Source organism: Sus scrofa, chromosome 17 (genome assembly GCF_000003025.6).
Source record: "Sus scrofa isolate TJ Tabasco breed Duroc chromosome 17, Sscrofa11.1, whole genome shotgun sequence".
In the NCBI taxonomy this organism is placed as follows: Eukaryota; Metazoa; Chordata; class Mammalia; order Artiodactyla; family Suidae; genus Sus; species Sus scrofa.
Genome location: NC_010459.5, coordinates 41,686,139 through 41,701,757, shown reverse-complemented (window position 1 = coordinate 41,701,757; position 15,619 = coordinate 41,686,139). Strand labels below are relative to the sequence as shown.

The window sequence follows — 15,619 nt, the reverse complement described above, 5'->3', positions numbered from 1 at the left end:
GGTGATGCAGCCGTCTTCCCACCCAGTTTTTGCTCTAAAAGGATCCGGCACCTCTCTCCTCCACTTCCCCCTTGCCTCCAGGCAAGGGGATAGTAAGAGTTAGAGGAGCTGCCTTGGCTCTATCCTCCCAGCTCTGAAACACTTAACTTTGAGAGATAAAAGCAAGTTAATTGTAAAAAGTGGTTCTAAGTAAACATCCTTAACAAGAGATGAGGCCTCAAAATACTCTCAATGGGATCACCGACCCACTGAGCAAGGCCAGGGATCGAACCTGCATCCTCATGGATGCTAGTCAGATTCATTTCCACTGAGCTAGGACAGTAACTCCTCGGGCTATTCTTTATCAGATTTGACTTCTAATCTCCTTCTCCCTCTTTGCCTGACTTTAAAATATTGCTGTTCCCAAGGCCCTTGGCCCAGGGTTTCTCTTTTCATCCATTCTCTAGGTTGACCTCTGTTGGGCTGCACCACACAGGCCCGCAAGCTTTGTGATTGCCCAGCATTGAGGCTAAAGAAAGAACCCAGAGACAGCAACAGAGACATCAATGGTTTACTCCATAGGGGGTCTTACAAGTCTGAAGCAAAAGGTGCTGGAGTGATTTCCCACCATGTACAACAGACGGTGGGCAGGACATGGCAGCAAAGTTCACTACTCAGGGAGAGAGAAGGAGACGACCATTTTGGGGGGAATTGACATCGGGTTGGCTCATCAGCTACCAGGGAAACCAGCGGCTGGGGCAGAGGGCAAACATGTAGGTAGTTGCTGATTAAGTCCTATGTACAGATGAAGAGGGGATTGGTCAAGCAGGGGATGTACAGAGAGCAAAAGAACAGCCATCTTGACTGGCCTGATCACATAACGTTACACTTTTCTGTTAACTCCAAAACCATCTGAGTTTTAAAATGGCACAGGAGTAGCTCAAGAATTTGCTAATTATTCTCTGAGGAAGACATGGTCCCTGGTGTTTCACACATGACAGACCTTCCTATGCAAAGTATTGTGCACCCATACACATGCATTGTGTGTCTGAGGTGTCTAGCACATGGCCTAAATTAGGCAGCTGCTCAATAAACATTGAAAAAGTGAGGGAGTTCCCATTGTGGCTCAGTGGTAACGAATCCAACTAGTATCCATGAGGACACAGGTTCAATCCCTGGCCCTGCTTAATGGGTTAAGCATCTGGTGCTGCCATGAGCTGTGTGTAGGTTGCAGACACAGCTTGGATCTGGTGTTGAAGAGACTGTGGTGCAAGCTGGCAGGTACAGTTCTGACTTAACCCCTAGCCTGAGAACCTCCAAATGCTGTGGGTGCAGCCCTAAAAAGCAGAAGAAAAAAAAGTGAAAAAAAATTATTTGTGTGTTGACTTTTGAAAATACATTATTTATTGTACAAAATGTATTAAGTACATTCAGTATATCAGATAGTGGAGACACAGTAGGGAGCCAATCAGAGAATATCCCTGGTCTTGTGGAGTTTACTGTACTTAAAGATTGTTGCCATGGACCCATTTTATGTTTCCTCTTTTCTTCCTTTCACCCATTGGTCCATCCACTCATCCACCTCTTCATCTCTTCATCCCTTGACCAATTTATCTACTCATCCTTCATTCACTTATCTATCTATTATTCATTGGCTCATCTATCCAACCATTGACCTTCAAGGCACATACCCACTGATTCACCCATCTATTTATTCATCCATCAATCCACTGACCTTTCTCTATATTATGAATCCCAAACTAGTGGCACATCAGGAATCTAAAAAAAAAAAAAAAAAATCTGAATCTCAGGGTGAGGATGGGGAACAGACATCTCTGAATATCTCCCCCATTTAATTCTGATGCACACTGTCTGGCCCCGTCTAAGGACAGACATTTAGGAGTCATTATACTAGATTCGAAGCACTGCGAAGAGAGGAGCTGTCTTAGTTTAGCTTTCTCAGAAAGCAGATGCTGAGATAAGGACTCAGGTGCAGTTAATCCTCTGGAAGGTGATTCCAGGAAGGACAAGGGAGGAGGTAGGGGAAGGGAGACAGGGAAGCAGGGACAAGCCAAATAAAAGGCGCTCTGATGGGCTTGTGGACACATGAGGTTCAATCCTACTAGGAGCTGCCTTGTGGAGGAGACCACCAATAATCCCACTGCAGGACAGAAGACATTCATTGATTGTCAAGTGATTGAGTATTTGGGGGCTTTTAACTCCCCACCAAGTTGTGCATCCAAGGTCTAGAAAACCCTCGGGCAGAGGAGAAGACAAGCATGGAGGGAGGCACTTTGTCATGGTTCTCTGTCGGGTTTCTGAGATGTGTCCACAGCTTCAAGTGAACTCAGATGCGCCTGAGGATATAGAATGGGGCATTGAGCCCTACCACAGAGGTCCATGTCTCTCTTGTTTACTGCTGCATTGCTGGGGCCTGGGACACAGTCCTCAGTCCAGTGGCCTATAGTAGGTGATCAACAGATGTTTGATGAATCCTGTGTGCCTCCCAGAATTTGTTTGTGCCAGATACTGGGTAAAAATTCTTTAATTTTTGTTAGTTTTTTTTTTTTTTCTTTTAATGGCCACGCCCATGGCATATGGAAGTTCCCAGCCTAGGGGTCAAATCAGAGCTTCAGCTGCTGGCCTACACCACAGCCACAGCAATGCAGGATCCAAGCCGAATTTGTGATCTATAGCACAGCTTGCAGCAATGCCAGATCCTGGGTGAGGCCAGGGATCAAACCCACATGCTCATTGATACTAGCTGGGTTCTTAACCCACTGGGCCACCACAGGAACTCCTGTGGGTAACAATTCCTTTAGTTGTGTTTTCTCTTTGGACTGTACTTCCTCCCCAGGCTGAGTCTGTACCATCCCCTCAGCAGCATCCTCAATCTCTTTACCCTATTCTCATTCCACTCCCAGACAGTTGCTGGGAGCTGCTGGAAGCCCATATGGCTGTGCCCTCAGCACTGCTGGATCATCTTGCTGGCTATTGCTGGCTATCCCTGGCCAGAGGACTCTCTTTACCTGGCTCCTACTGGACCCCATAACTGGCAGAGGTGGTACCACCATAGCATCAGCTATCACAGTAGCCTGACTCTTGAAAAGACTCAATCTAGGGAATAGAACTCAGTTCCCAAGTGCTACCTCACACCCAGGGAGGGCTTCACTTCATTTAGGAGAATGTCTAGAAATTCAATAGTCGAGATCATACTTTATGCAATATTTTGAAAAATCAAAATTTGGTTGTTTTTTTTGTTTTTTTTTTTTTGGCCTTTTTGCCATTTCTTGGGCAGCTCCTGCGGCATATGGAGGTTTCCAGGCTAGGGGTCTTATAGGGGCTACAGCTGCCAGCCTACGCCAGAGCCACAGTAACGTGGGATCCGAGCCGCATCTGTGACCTACACCACAGTTCAGGGCAACGCCGGATCGTTAACCCACTGAGCAAGGGCAGGGATCGAACCTACAACCTCATGGTTCCTAGCCGGATTCGTTAACCACTGCACCATGATGGGAACTCCCTGAAAAATCAAAATTTGAAAGTGAATTATGATGTTCATAATAACACAATGAACAAGATAATGCTTTTTTTTTTTTTTTTTTTTTGGTCTTTTTAGGGCCACTCTTGTGGCATATGGAGGTTCCCAGGCTAGGGGTCAAAACAGAGCTCTAGCTGGCAACCTACACCACAGGCACAGAAACTCAAGATCTGAGCCACATCTGTGACCTACATCACAGCTCACAGCAAGGCTGGATCCTTAACCCACTGGGCAAGGCCAGGGATTGAACACTCGTCCTCCTGGATACTAGTCAGATTCATTTCTTCTGGGCCATGATGGGAAATCCAAGATAATACAATTTAAAGAAAAGATTGTCTTGTTGAGATTTCGTTTTGCTTCAAACTCCACATGGCTGAGCCTCATGCCGCTACTGGCCCTGTGCTTACCTGACACTGTATGTCTATGTTTTGGGGAAGGAAATATATTGAGGTCTGCAACTCTTCTATTTTTCTTCTTCTTCCTCTTTTTCTTTTCTTATTTATTTATTTATTTATTTATTTATTTATTTATTTATTTATTTATTTTGCCGCACTTGCAACCTGTGGAAGTTCTTGGGCCTGGGATTGATCAGAGATGCAGCTAAGGTCTATCCCACAGCCACAGCAACAATGGATCTGCACCACATCTGAGACCTCTGCTGCAGCTTGCGGCAACACTGGATCCTTAACCCACTGGTCGAGGCCAGGATACAACCCACATCCTCTCAGAGACAATGTCTTAACCCCCTGAGCTACAACAAGAACTCCACAAGGTAAATTCTTGAAGGGATTGATGGATAGATATGGGGTAGAGAATCCAGCACCATAAAATGTTAATTGTTCAAGCTATATATTGGAAATCTTTCATCTTGTTTGTATGTTTGAATTTTTTTTTTTTTTTTTTGTAATTTTGAAGAAGAAAAAATAAAGGGGGGGGGACCCTGAGACTGACTCCCTGGGATCAAAGCAGCTCCACCCCCTTATTCCCTGGAGGTCCAGGCCTGGCTTCCCCACCAGACCCTCCCGTGCAGTGAGGACACAGCTGTCCAGGCAGTCTGCCTCTCCTTGACTGAAGCCCTTCTCTGTCCCAGCGTTTGCGATCCCTGCTTCCCACCAAGAGAAAGGCCTGGATCTGCTCAGCTTTCTGACTGGTGCCCATGGAGCCTGGTTGACTCCCTCCTTCCCTCCAAGGCCCCTAAGTGGGGAACAGATCATTCCCCGAAGTAGGATGGGTCATTTAACAAATCTACAGCAGCCTTCTATGTTTTTTGGGAAAAAACATCAAATGGCCACTTTTGAAATGTGGAGGTCCTGAAAGTAAAGCACCGATAAGCTGTCATTATCAACCGGGCGGGGAGGAGAGAGCGCGGGGTGTCTGGGTGACAAGAAGCATTTACAATTCTAAAGATGGAAAGACCTTCGAGTGCCGGCACCTTGCTGTCTCACCGCTGGGGGGCGAGACAGAGCGGGATCCCTAACGAGCGTCTGCTTCCTCCGGGGGACAATACTCTTGGTGGTTCCCAAGGCTCTGGGCTGGATCAGGGTCTGAAGCAAGTGGAGCCAGGATTCGTGGTAAGAACAGATGGGAATTGATGGAACCCTGGCTGGACCGGGGGGAGAGGAAGGGGGCGGGGGAGGAATTCCTGAGGTCGATTTCCTCCCTCCTCACTTCGACCCCCCCCCCCAATCTCCCAAAAAACTTGCCAGGCGTATCCGCCCCCTGTCGAACTCAGACTGTAAGCTCACTGGGGACCCAAGGAGAGCTTCGGAGTTCTTTTCAACTTCTACCCACACACTTTGGTCTTGGCGGGTGGGGGAAATACAGAGATCGATCCCATCTTCTGCGTTTAGGGTTGGGCGTCTTGCCCACTAGGGGGCAGGCTTTCCCTTGGGGGCTCTTAGGAGCTCCGTTCTCCCGCCTCTGCCCTTCTGGACCCGCGTGGAGGGGTGGTGAAGGAGGAGAGAACCCCGGATCCTGCAAGCTGAGCACAAAGTCTGGAGCTAGGGTACAGTGGAGCGGATCCCGGCAAGTCCGCAGAGGTGGCAGCCGCTGGCCGGGGCCTGCCTGGTGTCTCATTTGTCCGTTTAAAGATGGGAAGGACGGAGCTGGTGCAGTGTGATGCTCCCACTTTCCCTTCCACTGCATAAGTCCGGACTTTTTCTGAAGGCTACAAACCGAACTCATGCTCAGGGTGGACCCGAGAGTGTGTGGACCCTCCGAGGGGCGACGAAGGCAGGGCAATGGGAGAGGAATAGCCATCTCTTCAAGCCTGGGAGACATCAGAGGGCATAGGGGCACTGGAAACTGAGAAGCCTCTGGCAGCTCTGGTTCTGAACCCGAGACAGTAGAGACAGAGGGGCATCAGATGGATGACAGCGGCCATCCCCCCTCCCCCCACCCCGTTTAAATCGTAAGAGTCGCCAGCGGCCGAGGGGACCGGATTTTATCCCCCTTGAGACCCCCTCGCGTTGGGTGGCTGCTTAACCAGGGCCGTGCAAGGTCACCTCTGTCGCAGGCACGCGCTCAGGGATGCACTGCACACACATGCATGCAACACATTCATCAAGAGTCTCACAAGACGCAGATACCACCCCCCATCCCTTCCTGTAGGCGTTTCTCTCTCACACAAGCACGCAGCTCAGCCACGTGTCGCAGCGGGTGGGGAGAAATGGCCACCGTGCTTAGGCATTCTCCCCATTCTTTCCTGAGTGCCCATCACAGCCAGAGAAACCATTTCAAATGAGGCCTCTGCCTTGGTGGGAGAGACCCAGGACCTCCAGTGTGGTTTCTCTTCCAGCAAAGAGCTCCTAAACCCCATCTGGAAGGTCTGACCATGACCCTTGACAACCTTCCCCAGGACTGATGTTCCCGGAAGCAGCACAAGGGCTGCCCCTGGAGTAGCATCTGCACCAAAAAAGGATGAGATCCTCTGAGTCATTTAATTTAAGTGAACATTTTCAAAACTGCTCAAGAAAAGGGGCAGCTGGGACCCAAAGGGCTCTGCCTGGTGATGCTAAACAGCCAGATCTCTTCACTGTGGCTGTGTGAACCCCAGCTTGGACTTGAGGAGGGTTCCTCAGGGCAAGAGATGCCCGGGAGGCCAGGTTGGCATGGACCCTGGGAAATAATACAACATTCTGCTGACTACCTTTATAGCTCTCATCACAGCCAGCAGTCATAGTGTGGATTTCTGAGTCTCTGTCTGTTGTCTGCCTGTAAACTCCAGGAGGGCAGGGCCGGATTTGTTTCTCCTGGTGGCCAGATCTTTCCCAGCTCTGGCGGGATGTCCATAAATATTTTTTGAACTACCCTGTAAGGCTTTTGTACATATATAAAAACTTCTTTTTCCTACTTTCTTTTATGATTGAAGGTTGAGAGCCTTCACCAAAGTCTCAGATGGATCCAACCCCCAGGAGAGATTTGGGAGTGGGGGGAAGACTCGTCCTGGTGGCTGGGGGCCCAGAAACCGTGGACGCACCACGTGCTCCTTCCCCTGAATCCCTCAAGCACTGGAGAGTCTCCCCTCGGTGCTGATAGCCCTTCGTGCTCCCTGGAGCTCTTGCAGACTCTACAGCTGTTTCTCTACCCTTAATTGCTCCACTGGGCAGGCCAGAGTCGGTTCCCCTACCACCCAGCGCCGGGATTCCCGCTGAAAAAGGCAGAACTGAGACAGGGCCGCCAGTGCCTTTGTTTCTTCTTTATTTGCGGATATAATTATGCACCGCACTCTAAGTTAGAGATAGATTTTTTTTTCTGATATACATTTCATCTTATTCACCACGAGCACACCACACGCACAGTAGAACAGGTCCACAACCTCATAAATTGCACAAGATGAGTTTGGATTCCTGAAAACCGGCAGGTAAGCCGGCCCCGCGGAGGCTTCTTGCCTCCCCGCTTCGTGGAAGGAAGTCGCCCACCCGAAACGGATTTCCCAGCCAGCCTTTCCCGCTGCAGGGTTGAAATGTCTCGGGAATGGGAAGCGCTCTTGCTGGAAATGGCTGGACGGTGCAGATTCCGAGCACTGATGGCTATGAAATGTCCCCCAAGGTCAAGTTCCTGCGCCTGCAAGCTGCGCCCTCTCTCCCTTCCTTCCCACCCCTCTCGGTGACAGGGACCAAAGTGTCGGGGCCCCTCCTGGAAGGACAGATAATTCCGCCCCACAGATGTGCCCCCGCATCCCCCGAAACCAGGGTGTTGTGGAAAAGAAAGGTCAACAGAAACGCGGACGCGATGGATTGTGGATCCCTATCCCCTCCCACCCCAACCCCCCAAATCAGAAACTAGGAACCGGAGATGTTTAAAGCTTGGCTTCCCAAGCGCAGCGGCAGGGCGCACAGGGCAGGTGGGGTGGGTGGGTGGGGAGGGGGCAGAGCACTGGAGTGCGGCCGGGGCTCGCCCTCGAGCACTAGTCCTCCGCGTTGGTTCGGTAGGCCTCAATGAGGCCCTCCAGCGAATGCACGAAGCCGGACACGCTGCAGATGCCGCCGATGACGAAGATGGCGACATCGAAGAAGACTTGGTGCCACAGCAGCTTGCGCCAGAGCAGGCGCAGGTGGAAGAGGCTGGGCAGCAGGAAACAGAGGCCGGCGCCGGTGAGGCTGCCGGTGAGGCCCATGAGCAGCGCAAAGTGCGGCACATAGATGGCCATGAGCAGCGTGAAGACGACCAGCGCGCAGCGCAGAGTCAGCCCCCACGATTTGAGGCGCCCGTCGCCCCCGTAGCAGGCAGGGAAGAAGGCGCGGCTGCCTTCCTGGAAGAGCGACTTCTCCAGCACCTCGACAGCAGCGAAGAAGGGCAACGGGTAGGACAACAACGCCTTGGCCACCAAGAAGATGTTGACCACGGCGCGGATGGAGCCGGGCAGGTTATCCGTGATGACCTCCTTGGTCTCATCGGCCCAGGTGAGGTAGGCGACGAGCGCGAAGAGGCCTTTGAGCACGCAGGCGGCGATGTGCGTCCAGTTCATCATGCAGTGGAACTCGCTGGGCTGCTGCATGTTGCCCTCCAGCGAAGGCAGGAAGATCTGCGACGTGTAGCTGAACACGATGATGCCAATGGAGATGGGAAACTTCTTGACGTCGATATAGAACTTGACCTTCTCCCAGGCCCAGTCGCGCGCCCGCGAAAGGCAGTAGGCAATGACCAGAATGTTAATGACGAAGTGGGCCAAAGTGCACAGCAGGCTGAACTTGGACACGGCCTTGAGGTTCTTAAGGAAGGCGCAGGGCAGTAGCACCGCCGTGGCGATGATGGACCAGGACTTCTGCGACACGGGCAGCCCTGGGAAGCTGTTGTACATGAGGTTGCCGCTCACCACCACGTACAAGATGCAAGTCATCACCAGCTCGATGATCTGCGCCACGTTCACCACTCGGCCGCCCAGCGTGGGGAAGCGGGGAGCGCAGCACGCGTTGGCGATCGCCACGTACGAGTCCCGCACACGCACCACCTCGCCGTCCTCGTTCTCCTCGTACAAGCAGGCGATGAGGATCTTGCCGGTGTAGCAGCACACCACGGCGGCGAAGATGATGAGGAACAATCCCAGGTAGCCGCCGTGCAGGATGGCGTAGGGCAGGCCCAGCACGAACATGCCCTGCGGGGCAGAGTCAACCAGAGCCCGGCGCTCAGTGGATGTGGCCTCAGAAGAGAGGGTCTGCGGGAGGGACTTAAGGGTGTAGCCGGAAGGGGGCGCTAAGGAGAGTGAGAACGGGGCCCCCAGGAAGGCGCGTTAAGGGTAGGCTGGAGGGGGAGTGCAGAGCAGCCTAATGGGAAGCCTGGGCGTTAAGTCAGAGATGGAGAGGGAGGCGTTTAAGGAGAGAACTGGGAAGGAATGTTGTGCTTAGCGGCTGAGCGGTGGAGAGGGGGCTGAGTAAAGGGTCAACCCACAAAGAAGGAAAGGGTACTTGGAGATATTTGGGGGGGTGGGTCCTGGGGATAGAATCGGAAGTGGGGACGCGGAAGGAGGTGAGAAGGGGCTGGAGAGGGCGTGGTCCGAAAAGGGCGAGGAGGAAAGTAGAGAGCGGGGCCTGAGCCGCTAGGAAAAGGGGGACACGGAGTCCAAGGTGGGGCTGGAATGGGATGCGAGGAAGGTAAAGAGGGAAACGCAGGCGCCTAAGGGCCGGACTGGAGAGGGAAGCGTTAAAAGCGGCAGTGGGAGGGCAAGGAGTTAGGGTGGGGAGGAAGAGGGGTTGAGTGTGGGGAGGGAGGGTTTGGGACTCTTCGGGCCAGGCCGGAATTGGGTAGGAGAGACCGACCCCTAGGGAAGGAGGCTGAGTGGTAGAGACAAACGGGAGTAGGAGCCTATGGGGAAAGCACGAGCGCTTTGGCAAAGGCGAAATCTAGCGGGAATCTGTAACCAGAAGCTATGAGATCGGGCAGGCATTGTGGAAAGAGGGTTTAGAATTCAGACGGGATTGCAAAGCTAACGAAATCCAGGGTACCCGAGGTTTGCAGGCCTCCAGGCTCCCACCCTGGCCTCTCTCCAGGCCTATAGAACGGGCCCTTCAAAGATGCCCCAGGTGAAGGCTCAGGCGGCAGCCGAGGCAGGCGCCCTCCCCGGGTCCCTTGTCCGCGTGACTGTCCCTCCCGGCCTTAGAGCGGGAGGCGCCTCGGGTCGGACCACTTATTGCGCAGGGCCCCGCGGAGGCCCGCGGAACTCGGGTCCCCGAACAACCCTGTGGTGGCCTCCACGTCTCGGGAAACCCTCGTTCTGGGCCCCAACGACCGTGCGCTCCGAGGGCGTCGGTGATAGAGGGGTTGGGTGCAAGCCGCAGGGCTCGCGGACGCCTGATGCTGAAGCCTCCGCAGCCCCGTGAGCTGAGGCCTGCCGGCCCCCGTCAGCTCCCGGGGTCGTTGTGCAGACTCCAAACCCGCTCCCGGCGGAGTCCGGCGCCGCCTGGTGGGGAGTCGGGGTTGAGAGTAAGGGAGACAGGGTGGCGGGCCTGGAGGCCAGAAACGGTTCCGAGCATCTGGAGTCGGCTTCGCCAGGCTCACACGCAGAGGGGCTGGTCTCCTTTGCGGTGTAGCCGGGATTTCGAGCGAGAGGGGTGAATCTGTGGGCAGGTAGCGCTGAGGTACCGGGGACCATATTGTGCGTGTGTGTGTGTGCATATGTGTGTGTGTATACCTGTTTGAGACCAACAGGGCTGCACCTAAGAGCGGCTGGATCCTGTAAGCAAGAGCCTGTGCATATGTGTGTGTATGTGTGTGTGTGTGTTATGTTAAAACGGGTTTATGCGTGTGTCCTTGGTTATGCACAGGTATGTGTTTCCGTGTAGGGGTGTTTGAGGACACTCCTGTGGTCTATATATAGGTGCCTGTCGTGTGCTTCGGTGACCAGCGTTTGTTCGTGGGGGAGGGGGGCTGTGGGCACGTGTGTCTGCTGTGTACATGCGCGCTGTCTATGCGTGTGTGTCGTGTGTATCGGGGGAGGAGACTCCCAGCTCAGCGATTTCCTTCTCCCCTTTCTGCCGAAAATACAGCTGTGAATCCATTCCGGAGTCCCAGGCAATACTGTTCCCTCCAATCCTGATTTTTCTTTCTCCCTCGTCCCTCCCCAGTCTCCCTCCTCCTGCTTCCCTAGCTTTTGCAGGGTCTCAGGGCAAGAGTAACGACCAAACCTCTGCCTAGGTGTCCTGCAGCTGGGCCGCGGGAGGGGGGCTGGGTCAGGGCAGGTGACACCGCCTAGGGGTGTAGATCCCCGCTCAGGGCTGGGAAAGATGGGGCAAGGCGAGTTTCCGAGTGCAGAAGGGATTCTCGAAGCTAAGATCACCAGGGTCTCTGCTGGGTAGAGCAGTGCGCAGAACTAGGGGGAGGGGGCGGCAGCGCTGGGAATCCCGCGCTTACCTGGATAGCGTTGGTCACGTTCCAGCCTGCCTCCCACGCCGTGATCTTGGGCTTGTCGTGGCCCCCGAACTCTCCACCAGCTCCCAGGGCCTGGTCCTTGGAGCCCGAGGGCGGCAGGGGTGCGCCGCCGCCGCGCTGGTAATGGATGTCTCCCTCGACGGGCGGTTCGGTGCCCTCGTCCCCGCAGGGCTCGCCCTCGGTTTTCAGGATGTCCATCTGCAGGCCCTGACGATGCTCAAAGTCGAGGTCGTCGCAGTGCGCGAAGCCCACCGCCTCCTCGTCGGTGGCCGCCTGAAAACCCATCCTGGCGAACATGCCGCTCACCTTGGCCTGGGACTTGTTGGACACGGACGTAGCCACATTGGACAGCTTGCTGCGGAGCAGGGTGGCCATGGCGGCGGTGGGGCCCGAGGAAAGGACAGAAGGGGCTGGGGACGCGGGGGTCGCTCGGCAAGGCGGCGAGGGCCAAGGGGGCGCGAGGCCGCTATCTTCGCTTGCTTTCCCCGCGGCGCCCTGGGGCGCTCTGGCTCATGACCCGCTCTGCTGGCGTCTGAGGCTCGCTCAGAGGCGACCCGGCGGGCTGGCAGGCGGGCAGCGGGGCTGGCGGAGCAGCGGCGGCGAGTGCACTGCGGAGCTGCCGCGGGGCGCGGGCTGGGCTGCGGAGGGCGGCGGCGGCGGCGTCAGAGCTGCTACGCGAGGCTGGCGCGGCGCCCCCACCCGTGCGCAGCTCAGTGCGCTCCCGCCCCTCGGAATCAGGCTGGGATTGGGGTGAGGGGGGGACGCGGGGAAGGGAGAAAGTCCGGGGAGCAGGAGGTGTGAGGAGGGGGCAAGGAGAAAAGAAGGAAGGCGCCAGGGGATTCCGGAGAACTGAGATGGGGACAAGAGAAGGGCGCCCAGGGAGCAGGAGAGAGCGCGCGAAGGAGGGGTGCGGAGGGCGGAGTGGGGGCCGGAGTGCTGCATTTCTGGGGGTGGTGCTAAACTTCGTTCGTGGCCCTTCCCACCTCGCCGCCGCAGGGAGGGAGGGGGCCTGAGAATGCAGATTCTCTTGGTCCCCCGTCCGTGACTACCCCCTTCAGAGTCCGGGAGACTTTCGGCCCCCAGATCCTCTGGCCAAGGACTGGTCCAGGCGTCCAGAAAGGCAGCAGGACAGTTACCTGTCTCCAGCGGCGTGGGCCGTCTGAGAGTTGATCTGTCTCCCTGGCACCCATCATTGGCACTTCAACCTGGTTGCAAGCCGCCCTCCCCACCCCACCCCCTTGAAGGCAGAAGTGTCTGGCATGGAGATCCGCTCTCCGCTCTTTGGAAGGCTCAGCTCTGGCCTCGGTCACTGCGGGTGTCACCGCTCGTCCAGGGACACCGAGATGGACGTGATTCTGCGGGTCGCTCGCCGCCAATCGTTCTCCAAACGTGTGCAGAATGAAGGCAAAAGGTTAGCTGTTCGCTTTCTTTTCATGTCGGGGTCTGGAAGGAGGCAGGACCGAAGGTACCTGTCGACAGCCTCGAGGCGGGTCTGCGAGTGCCCACATCGCGGAGGGGCGAAGCCGGTGTCCAGCCCAGAGGAGAGGAGGGCTCGCAGCGAGCGGGCCCAGGGCGCGGAGGCGCACGGTGCACCGGGGCCCAGCTAGCACTGAGGGCCGCAGAGGGCCGGGAAAACCTAGACTGTTTCTGTTGTGTGGGTTGCGAGTGTGTGCGCTGAAGAGTAGGAGAAAGACCCAGAGACAAAGACCGATTCTGTCTCAGATATTGCTACGGGCTGGATCTGAGTGGACTCCGAGGGTGAGATTTGGTATCCGTGTTTATTCTATAAATGTGTCGTTTTGCTCGCATCTGAGCCTGTGTGTGCGCAGAGCTTGTGTGCTGGAGTGTGTGTGTGTGTGTGTGTGTGTGTGTGTGTGTTCGCGAATGGGTTGCTTGCGTTTTTGCCTGTATGAGTCCTTTTGTCGTTGGGTCCACGGCTGGCTGGAGGTAGGTTCTTGCGTATGTTCCCTGCTGGGCTCCTGCCCAGGACTCCTTAAGCAGTTAACAGCAGCATGGGCAACCTGGCCACCCCAGCCTAGGTGGAGGAAGACTAGTGGCTGTGACTGGCGGTGGGATGGGGAGAATCTGAAGGAAACCAAAAGAAAGGGGCTCCCAGTGATGCCCTACCCCCTCCCAAGACCCAATCTCTCTGAGAACCCCGGTCTCCTCCTCCCCTGCTATATATCTGGATTAGCTCACGTCAGCGCACAAGTAGGGCGGCCTGAGGGCTCTGACCAGGGAGTTGGAGCTGCCAAGACAAGATAGGCTTCCCCCGCTATCCCCATCCTCCCCCACCCCCACCCCCAGCACCCCACTGTCTCTAAGAAGCTCCTTTCCAAACAGGGACCCTCCACCATATCAGACAGAGATGTTTGTAATCCCTTCCCAGGTATCCTCTTAAATTCTCTCAAGATCCCGCCTGTGTTTAAAAAAAAGAGAGAGAGAAAGAGAGACGGTCTGGCAGAAATCAAGACAGAAACTCTCCTCCCTAACCTGCAGCACCCCCCCGCCCCCGCCCCACGAGGCACCAGGACAAGAAAACCTCATCATAGAGCCCTCCCCCCAGCACAGACCCTCCAGAGCATGATAGGACTCAGAACCTACACGGAATAGGGATCCTCCCCCCCAAACACAGAGATTCACTCTTCCAACAACAACAGCTGGCTTCTCATCCAAGAGATTTGCCCTATACAGAGACCTGATCCCCACCCCAATCCCCAGATGCTGGGCAGAGAGAGCCTTTCCCCGCTACAGATTCTTGTAGACAAAGATCTCGACCTTGCAATCCTCATCCTTCCCCTTCTGCTCTTGTTGAAATTCGTTGGTTCCATGGGAGGCGATCTGAGCAGAGACTAGATAGAGTTCCCCAGTGCCCCCTTCTACCCTGTACATACCCAGACCTGAAGATGGTCACGGATGCTGCTTTCTTTGACAAGTGAATCAGTGCATAGATGTACCGGTTAATCATTGCCAACTCGTATGTGGATGTTATGAAGGCGCAGTGTGCTTATCTTCTCTTTCCTTTTCCCTGTGGATGCACACTGTTGTGGGGCTTAAGGTGGGCTGTGAATTTCTTTCAGGGTCATTCATTTACTCATTTATTCATTCATTCAGTGAACCTTCTCAAAGCCCTGTTGTGTGTGTGATTCTCTTCTGGCTGACGATGACACAGGCATGCTCCCTGTCTGTGTTCCCCACCTCAATTCTTGGGTCTAGGAGTAGGGACCTCTGAAAGTACTCAGGCCACTCACCCTCTGAAGTGCTTAACCCCCCCCCCCCCATCATCCCAGCAGAGCCTCACTTTCCCTCTCACTGTACTGAGAAGCAAACCCAGACCCAGCAGGAAGATGTCCTGCTCAAGGTCACACAAAGTCCAGGGTAGAGCTGGGCTAGGACCCAGGAGCCCCGATGCTTCTCCGGTGAGCCTTCCCCTTCGTGACCTCATCTTGTCCTTCCATCCACTCTCCCTGATTGTTTGGTCCATCACTGTCCAAAGAGATGAAATTGAAAATCAGACTTGGGAGTTCCCGTTGTGGCTCAGTGGTTAACAAATCATACTAGGAACCATGAGGTTGCAGGTTCAATCCGTGGCCTTGCTCAGTGGCTTAAGGATCCAGCCATTGCCGTGAGCTGTGGTGTAGGTTGCAGACGCGGCACAGATCCCGCGTTGCCGTGGCTCTGGTGTAGGCCGGCAGCTATAGCTCCGATTCGACCCCTAGCCTGGGAACCTCCATACACTGCGGGAGTGGCCCCGGAAATGGCAAAAAGACCAAAAAAAAAAAAAAAAAAAAAAAAGAAAAGAAAAAGAAAATTAGACTCTTGTCTTTCTGTCTTTCTGGGTGTAATCAAATGCCAGAAGCCCCTATTTGCCTGTGTGCCTGCTGTTTGCAGTAAATGCTTCTCCCCAGGCTGAAGACCAGCAAGACAAGCTCCCAAGCAGCCCCTCCCTTATTGGAAAACCCAGCTCCATCATGTAGTAGTTGTGTGACATTGGATGGCTCACTTAATGTCCCCTAGCTTCCATTTCCTCATCACTAAACTGTGAAAATTAAAACGGACTCCTAAAGTTATTGAGGGGATTCAATGGGATCATGTAAATAAAATTCTTAGGGAGTTCCCTGGTGGGCTATTGGTTAAGGATCTGGCATTGTCACTGCTGTGGCTCAGATTACTGCTATGGCTCAGGTTCGATCCCTGGCCAGGAAACTTCTGTATGCCATGGGCACAGCCAAA

The 15,619-nt window shown here is 54.5% G+C and overlaps 1 protein-coding gene across 1 annotated transcript; it reads right to left on the bottom strand.

The window, feature by feature from the left end:
* On the bottom strand, nt 7,198–12,279 carry SLC32A1 (solute carrier family 32 member 1). Its single transcript, XM_003134437.5, has 2 exons — nt 11,369–12,279; nt 7,198–9,116 (listed from the first exon to the last, which is right to left on the bottom strand). Exons 1-2 carry the CDS (start codon nt 11,759–11,761, stop codon nt 7,929–7,931), a joined length of 1,581 nt encoding a protein of 526 aa, XP_003134485.1. The 5' UTR covers nt 11,762–12,279; the 3' UTR covers nt 7,198–7,928.

Bases quoted from the DNA above. Each gene is read 5' to 3' on its own strand.
- SLC32A1 (XM_003134437.5), bottom strand. From the start codon at position 11,761: ATGGCCACCCTGCTCCGCAGCAAGCTGTCCAATGTGGCTACGTCCGTG. The intron at 9,117-11,368 runs GTAAGCGCGGGA...TCTGCCCCGCAG, and splicing joins ACGTGACCAACGCTATCCAG to GGCATGTTCGTGCTGGGCCT.